The 7,658-nt window shown below is 36.3% G+C and overlaps 1 protein-coding gene across 2 annotated transcripts in view; it reads right to left on the bottom strand.

Moving 5' to 3' along the window:
* Positions 1–1,232: 1,232 nt before the first annotated feature.
* Positions 1,233–7,658, bottom strand: part of LOC149774467 (metabotropic glutamate receptor 4-like) — a 69,764-nt gene continuing 63,338 nt past the window's right edge. For both annotated transcript variants that reach the window (XM_089945252.1, XM_089945253.1), the window contains 2 exons: positions 5,763–6,890; positions 1,233–5,322 (listed from right to left, as the gene is read on the bottom strand). In XM_089945252.1, coding sequence (XP_089801378.1) covers positions 4,889–5,322; positions 5,763–6,890 — 1,562 coding nt within the window. In that variant the 3' untranslated portion in view covers positions 1,233–4,888. The remainder of the gene's footprint in view (positions 5,323–5,762; positions 6,891–7,658) is intronic.

Raw genomic sequence — 7,658 nt, 5'->3', positions numbered from 1 at the left:
ACGCTCATCTACTGTCAAGTTTAAAATGTTAAAATTATTAACATCTTCCTCAGATCTGTTTTGTTGAATATTAGTAGCGATGCACTATACATCTCTAATCCAATCAAAATTTTTAAAAGTTTTAACATATTCGGGTTTCACATACTTATCTCTATCGTGATTACCAAACGCAACAATATCAAGTAGTTTGTTTGGGTCTTTGATAGCGCCAATACCTTCGGGCGTGATTTTATCTGTAATGTTAATTCTAACTCTTGACACAGGTTGTGGTTGAACTTCTGGTTGTGGTTGAGGGGGTTGCTGGGGTGGTGGTTGAGCTGATTGAGACGGCCAGCAATATTAACAGGTTATGTTACAAGAACTTTTTGAGTCGCCTCATTTACTGTAACAATTTTCTTTCTTGTTCGACAATTGGCTTAAATTATTGCTCTGAACCTTCTGCGATTTCAGCTTGAGATTCTTGACGTTCTTGTAGTTTTCGTCCGACAGATTCACGGACGGGAGTAAATTTATTGATTGCTTCTAATCTTTCTCTAGCTAATCTAGCAGTATAAGACTCCAAAGCCGGTGCCATTATTGGTATAATAGTGATTTAATTATAGCAGAAGAAAGGGTGAACGACCTCATTAAAACGTCAGGTGGGTAAACGAAAACGCGCATACAAATTTATACAAACACTAAAGACAAAGATAATGTAACAAAAACAAATAACCCAGTTAGAAAAAAAAAAACTCTGGGCAAAGTTAGAGGTTTAGGTTTGGCGATATTATGCTTATATATTTTATTGTTTTCGAATGAGTTCTTAGTTTTCAAAATGACGTTTCAGCAAAAGGTCTGTTCACCTTTTTTGCTGCTGATGGATATAATATGGGTTATAGAGTATACAGCTTGACCTTACTTTGGGTTGTAGAGTATACAGCTTGGCCTTACTTTGGGTTGTAGAGTATACAGCTTGGCCTTAATTTGGGTTATATAGTATACAGCTTGGCCTTACTTTGGGTTATAGAGTATACAGCTTGGCCTTACTTCAGATGTCCATCTGTAGGAAACAAATGCTAGCTCCGCAAAAGTTTATTTTCATCTCTGCTTAAGACTCTGACAAACGATTTCAATTATATTAATGGTTTTAAAGATATGCACGAAAAACAAGACATGTTATGCACCTAAAGAGAAACGTATATCTTTTGTGTTACACGTTGCAATAAAACAATTTAATAAAACACAAGTCCATATGAAAAAGAAATGTATTATTTTTTATGTCCACCTTTTGTTTTTGTATACAGTTACCACATTACACCTCCATTTAACAGTAGTATCCTATCAAAAGTGAAACAGCATAAGAATAAATGAAAAATTAAATATATCTCTACATATCATAATACATGAATATTTATATTATTAGAAAGAAAGGAAAAAGAATTACGATAAATGCTAACAAAATCATTTGATGTATCACAATAATATAATCCAAAATGTCTTTGTCTGAATTCATTATAATTTCAAATTAAGGTTTTAGCCCGAGATTATTATCGAGCACCTTGTAATTCAAGTGATTAATACATTGAATATAGAAATAAATCCATCCAAACTAAAACTTAAAACCTCAGTAAGACGGATTTTATTTCATGTGTTAAGGCAGGAATGAGTAATTTTTCAAGTAAACATTATATAAAAAGCTAAAACATTATAATGGATTCAGATGTGCATCAGTCTCTTTGATATAGCATTCATTGTTTTCAACAATATTAGGAATTTCCGAGTGGGAAAATGACGTCCCCGTCCCTAGAATTTGGATCTTGCTCAGAAAGTATTCGTCAGAATTTTTTACAAATGTTTATAGTTTATAACTGCCGAAACCTCGTCACTCGTAGTACCTTTGTAATTTACATTCAGATGTCAAGTTATAGTAGATGAAAAAATCAACGCTACCAGTATAATGGAAAGTAGAAACGTTGCCTTTATAAATAGTAGTGGTGACGTTGGTTGCTCTTGATATGTTCTTTTGTATACAAATATCCTTTATATGACAGAAATGTATCTGTTTATACATCTAAGATAGGGGTCTCAAACTCATAGCCCCGCTTTGGCCGAAAAAGGGCATTTTCGATGGCCCAAGGGCTGCACCACCTTCGTTATATCTCATGATACCTTGTGACGCTTATCATTTTGCGGGCCACATGATACGGTTTGTCGGACCGCTTGTTTGAGACCCCTGATCTAAGATAATATAAATTAAGGTCGCATTATAATAATTATGGTTGTTACTTGAAGGTGTTACTGGAAAAAAGTATCCAACAATCTTTAACAAACTTTAATCCTATCACTTAATTTCACATCGAATTAAATTAGTCTTTTAAATTATAGGAATCTTTCCAGCATATTTACCAAACAAACAAAATAGTCAAGAAATTACAACACTAAAAACTAGTGAAAACGATATTCCACTCTCAGGTTTTAAATCAATTAAACGGAATGTCATAAAAAGACATGATTTGGTTCGCTAGATTTACAGTAGTCGAAAACTCGTTTAACGCTGCATACTGGACCAAGTATACCATGGCGGATGAATCTAAAGCGATGTATTAAATATAAGCAATTCAAAGCACAAACTGTCTGTATTGTTCATTGCCAATATGAAATGTCAACCATTCAAATTGCGTCTGAACAACAATTATTTAATTATTTTGGGATTGTATGTCAGTCTTTATGGAATAGTGAAGCTGTCTACTCTATTTTCAGCTTTTTGACAATGCCCGTATATTGAAGGATACCGTTATTTACTAGGTCCATGCTAGTGTGTGATTCAGTCACCTTATAATCTGTCATTTCATCCAAACAGGGGCAAAAGGCGGAATTTACATTTCCTTGAATGCATTTCATGACATTTCCTCCATCTCATTTTGTTTCAGTACAATACATCAATACAATACATTAATAATTCAAGCATAACGTTGACTTTTGTGTCACTTTTTCTTTCAAAGAGGAAGGTGGAAAGAAAGAAAAGGAAATCTTACGTTCTATAATAAATTTTGGTCCTAATTTGATGATAATAAATACTAGAGATTGCATGGCTATCTCCGGAATTCAAGCCGAAAAACAAATTTCTTGTTGCCTAATCTGAAGCAAATTATGGCTCAGTAACGTATCTACTAACCAAATTAATATTTGTATCCAATAGTTCGTCATATCAACATATGAAGAGAGTGTTCTTGCGACGGATTGTATTGCCAATCATCCATTGTAACGTATTTTCGACGTTGCCGCGATATATTTTACAATAACTGTGGTGATCTGAAATAACGAAAATTCAAATGCTGATTTTGTATTATAAACTATCAATACTATTTATTGATCGTTTTAACGATCTCACGTGCAAATATGCAAAAACATCAGTCCAAAGTGACTAATCTACCTTTCTGCATCGACTTCACTCTTTTGTTTCCAACTCCGTATATTCTGCAATTTTTGCTTGGAGAGGTAATTACGTCCGGATATTAGTGCCCAGCTTGGACTATTGAATTATTGTTTTTGCACTTCAAAGCAATGTCAAGTTTTTGTACTGCTAAGCTAACTCATTGTAAGGGAAACATCAAAATTACAGTTCGGATCTGGTATCACGTGTTACGGATATAAATGGAAGGAGGGCAACAGTACGGTAAGCAAGATCTACTACCATTTAATCGGGATATTTCAAAATAAAATGTCTGGAGCCGCCAACGTAAATATGTACCGCCATTTGAACATAATTCATATATCAGAATCATCCATGATATTTGTATTTTAAAAAATGGTTACACTAAATACACGTACTTTTATCTCGCGATCACCCACTCGTCCTCCTTAAGTGACATCAGACACTTGTCAACTGTCAACATTTGACATTTCTCGCCTACTTTCTTTTTCTCTCTCCCCTATAAAGTAACCATTAATTACTAAGTATTATTCCCTGCACAGTATTTCACACTTCTGATGAATTGTGATGTAGACAGTTTGACGGTTCCACGACCCACTACTATGTACGTATGGGGAACAATACACCTGATATGATATCTTTAGCATTAAAAAAAGCCCCCCACCCCCAACCCTCCCCCCAGCTCTACATGGTCTATCGAACATGCAAAGAACACACTGCCACAAAAGTACAGAATAGCGATCCATTTATCCAATATAAAAATTATATTACGGCATTGAACCCAAATATATCAATTGTGGTGTATTAGTTATGTAAACTTGCCTGTGCCTCCAAGAAGGAAAAAATAATTTAAAAACAACCGAGATTCTATTGTTAAGAAGAAGATCCGTAAAGCGCTTACCGAAACAGCTTAAGAAGGAAACTGTCCTGTAATCGGCATGATCTGATTTATCTCCCTTATATCGTTTAACCAACCCTGAAGGCCAAACGTCTGGAAAAGCAGTTATATTTAAAATCATGTTAAAAATGTTTACGTAGACAGGGAGAAATGTTTATCCTGTGCATAACAAATGTTAATTAAAAATAAAATCGTTACCAGATGTGCTATTTGAGGTAAATATCGTTTTAATTTTGCATTATAGCTCAAGAGATTAATTTATCTACAGCTGTATAATTCTCTATGTTTAATAGTTCCTCATTCTCATCTGCCTCGTCATCATTCTAATCGGATGAGTTTGTATTCTGAAGCTAACCAAAACAGGTCCTATTATGTGTCACTCTACGTTTTGGTCAATTGTTTATTATTGACCAGTCTTGTCTTGGATCTGTTTGCAATATTTTTGGTTTATACACTCGTATTTACACTGCAGATAGTTAAGAATACTAATTTGTTATCGTACGGGTATTTCATGGTTCGATTCTGGTGGCGACGCTTTACATACCAGAATGCACTTGATATAGGCTTGTACATGAGCTTCACCTTACTGTCATTTCGTAGCCAGTACCTTCAACCTCGTCCGTGGACGTCACTATTATTGCTGGCATGTTTTTGTTTACTTCCTTGATTTGATTTTCGCTGGGTTTGTCTAGACGAATTGGGTAGAATGACGTGATCGCAATAGCCTTTACACTACCATTACGTATGAATGCGCCGTCCTTTTCTTTTACTGTATTTTTCCTTTCCCTACAGCTTCCTCGAGCAGGAATCTCTAATGAATTTTCTTTTGCAAAATCAGACAATTCTAACATCCTCGGAGGAGAGCTGGAAATTTCCGGAAAACTGTTTGGCCTTCCTTTACTTCCATCGTGGGAAATTGCCGATACGGAAGGTTCCCTAGTTGCGAGATGCTGCTCGGAACTGCTCCGTTTTGAGTTTCTTCGAGTTTGTGCATTTGAGTTGAATGTGGAGGCTGCAAAATTAACAAATATATTACTGTAATCAGAAACCGATTTTTGCTACAAAAAGATACATTGATTGTACTCCGAAACAGTATGTTAACATCGCTTATTAATATTAGTCATTCGGTTATGCTCGGTTGTGTTGGTTAGTTAATTGGGAGACACACCTATACAAATTCGACTTGTTTTATTATCATTTGAGAAGTAAAGAACAATATAAATTTTCTTCGTGAAATTAAAAATATTATGACAGTGCGCAGTGCGACTTTTGACAAAGGCTCTTATGGCAATAATGTGCCCCCCACCCCCACCCCCACCCCCACCCCGTCCTCCCGTCCCCAGAAATTTCTGGCTGGAACACTGTGTGTGTGTGTGTGTGTGTGTGTGTGTGTGTGTGTGTGTGTGTGTGTGTGTATTTGTGTATGTTATAAGAAATATTTGTGCACATTACCTGAATTTCCACGAATTTTGCTAAGTGCGCTCAGCTTGTCTATATCCCATGTATCATAGCTAAACATTCTCTTTCGGGTCATCACACTTTCCCGCGTATTTTTCTCCGGATGGCAGAGTACAGCGTACACCTTTTGAAAAAACAGTGTTAGCAATGTTACTGTTGCATTAATAAGGGATGCTATACACAAGCAAGCAATACGTAAGGTGTTGTTTTGAACTGAAAAGTAAATGGGTACAAAGGCGAGCCACATCACGCAAAATGCGTAGGAACCAAAAGCAATATGGCGCGCCTCATTGAACCCATCCGGGGCCTTTCGCGTTAAAAATCCATAAACCAAGCAGATTATCATAAGAATGAAGGGATAGGCCAGTGCACCGAGGTACGAGAAGTCTGTCGAGTCTTTGCACACAAGAACGTTTGTGTAATTGTCTGGGTAAATATTCGTCACATCCGGTGGTTTGAAAACAATCCACATTACTAGAATGATAACCTCGACTACAACAACGCCCGCCGTTATAAGGAGCTGTGACTGAGTACTTATCATGGCCAGTTTCTTCGGCTGGTTTCCCTTGATATTGAACACCCTGTATATCCGGTTGGTCTTGACCAAAATGGCTGCATAGACCAAGGTGTAAGACAGACCGAGGATTAACCGAGTTCCACCACAACTAGCAGGGGATGGATAAGCAACGAAGATGAAACTTGATCCATAGGAGAAAATAACTCCGGAAAGAATTACAAAACTCATTTCCGTTCCACTGGCTTTGATGATAGGTGTTTCCCGTTTCCTGTAATATAATACTCCGACAAAAATGGTAACTAGTATAGCAGCGGTGGAAAGAATACAAAATGTAACGGCATATTTGTTTGCATGATTCATGTAAACCTCTTCTGTAGGGACGCAAGCTGTTCTGTTTAAATTTGGGCGAGTTCCATCTTTGCACCTTTTACAAACACTTAAAGTTGAAAGATATTCTGCTTCTCCACAGGGGTTGCATTCCCAGCAGCACTTGTCCTTGTGACTAGTTATCCAAGCTTCACCTACTTCACACGGAGCAGAACATATAGATTCCTTAGTCGTGGCGATAAAATTCTCATCTATTGCATCAAGAGAGGAAGAATTCTCTGAAATAGAAACTTCATTGTACACACGCATATATATATATATATATATATATATATATATATATATATATATATATATATATATATATATATATATATATATATATATATATATATATAAAGAGAGAGAGAGAGAGAGAGAGAGAGAGAGGACAGACACAGACAGAGAGTGACAGTATCATCTCGACGTTAATAAAGGTCCTGACCAAATCATGTTTAATACTGTGTGTATGGGTTAATTTACTTTACACAGTGTACGAAAGGAAATGTTTATACTATGTGCATGCTAAGTATAGAATGAGTATACTATTTAAATATATCTTCAAACATCATTCCCTGCATTCTGAATTTGGTTGATACCGCTTAGTTTCATTGTACGACTGCCCTGAATCAAGCAGGAAGGTCAGCTTACGTATTCGCTACAAACGTGATATAAGGTTTCCAAGAATACAAAATATGAACATTATATCATACCACCACCACTACCATCCGCGTCTTATCAGTAATGGGAAAAGTCACTGGTCATAACTAGCATCCGACTGTCAATTTATGAAACGTACACACTGAATTCAAACAGCAGACGTTCAATAATAGTTGGTGATTATTTGATCTGAGAGTACATAATAATAGTACACGCGAAGTAATGTCAGTAGTAAGGTGGGGCACCCTAGGGACAATGGGACTTAGCATTAAAAAGACCCCTGGGCAAATCTAGGGACAATGGAAATTTAACATGGAGAAAAATCGTGGGTTACTCTAGGGACAATG

The sequence above is a fragment of the Sinohyriopsis cumingii genome, unplaced genomic scaffold, assembly GCF_028554795.1.
Source record: "Sinohyriopsis cumingii isolate HCF-2022 unplaced genomic scaffold, ASM2855479v2 utg000229l, whole genome shotgun sequence".
NCBI classification, from domain to species: Eukaryota; Metazoa; Mollusca; class Bivalvia; order Unionida; family Unionidae; genus Sinohyriopsis; species Sinohyriopsis cumingii.
Note: the sequence above shows the minus strand (reverse complement) of the source record. Positions and strands in the feature narration are given on the sequence as shown.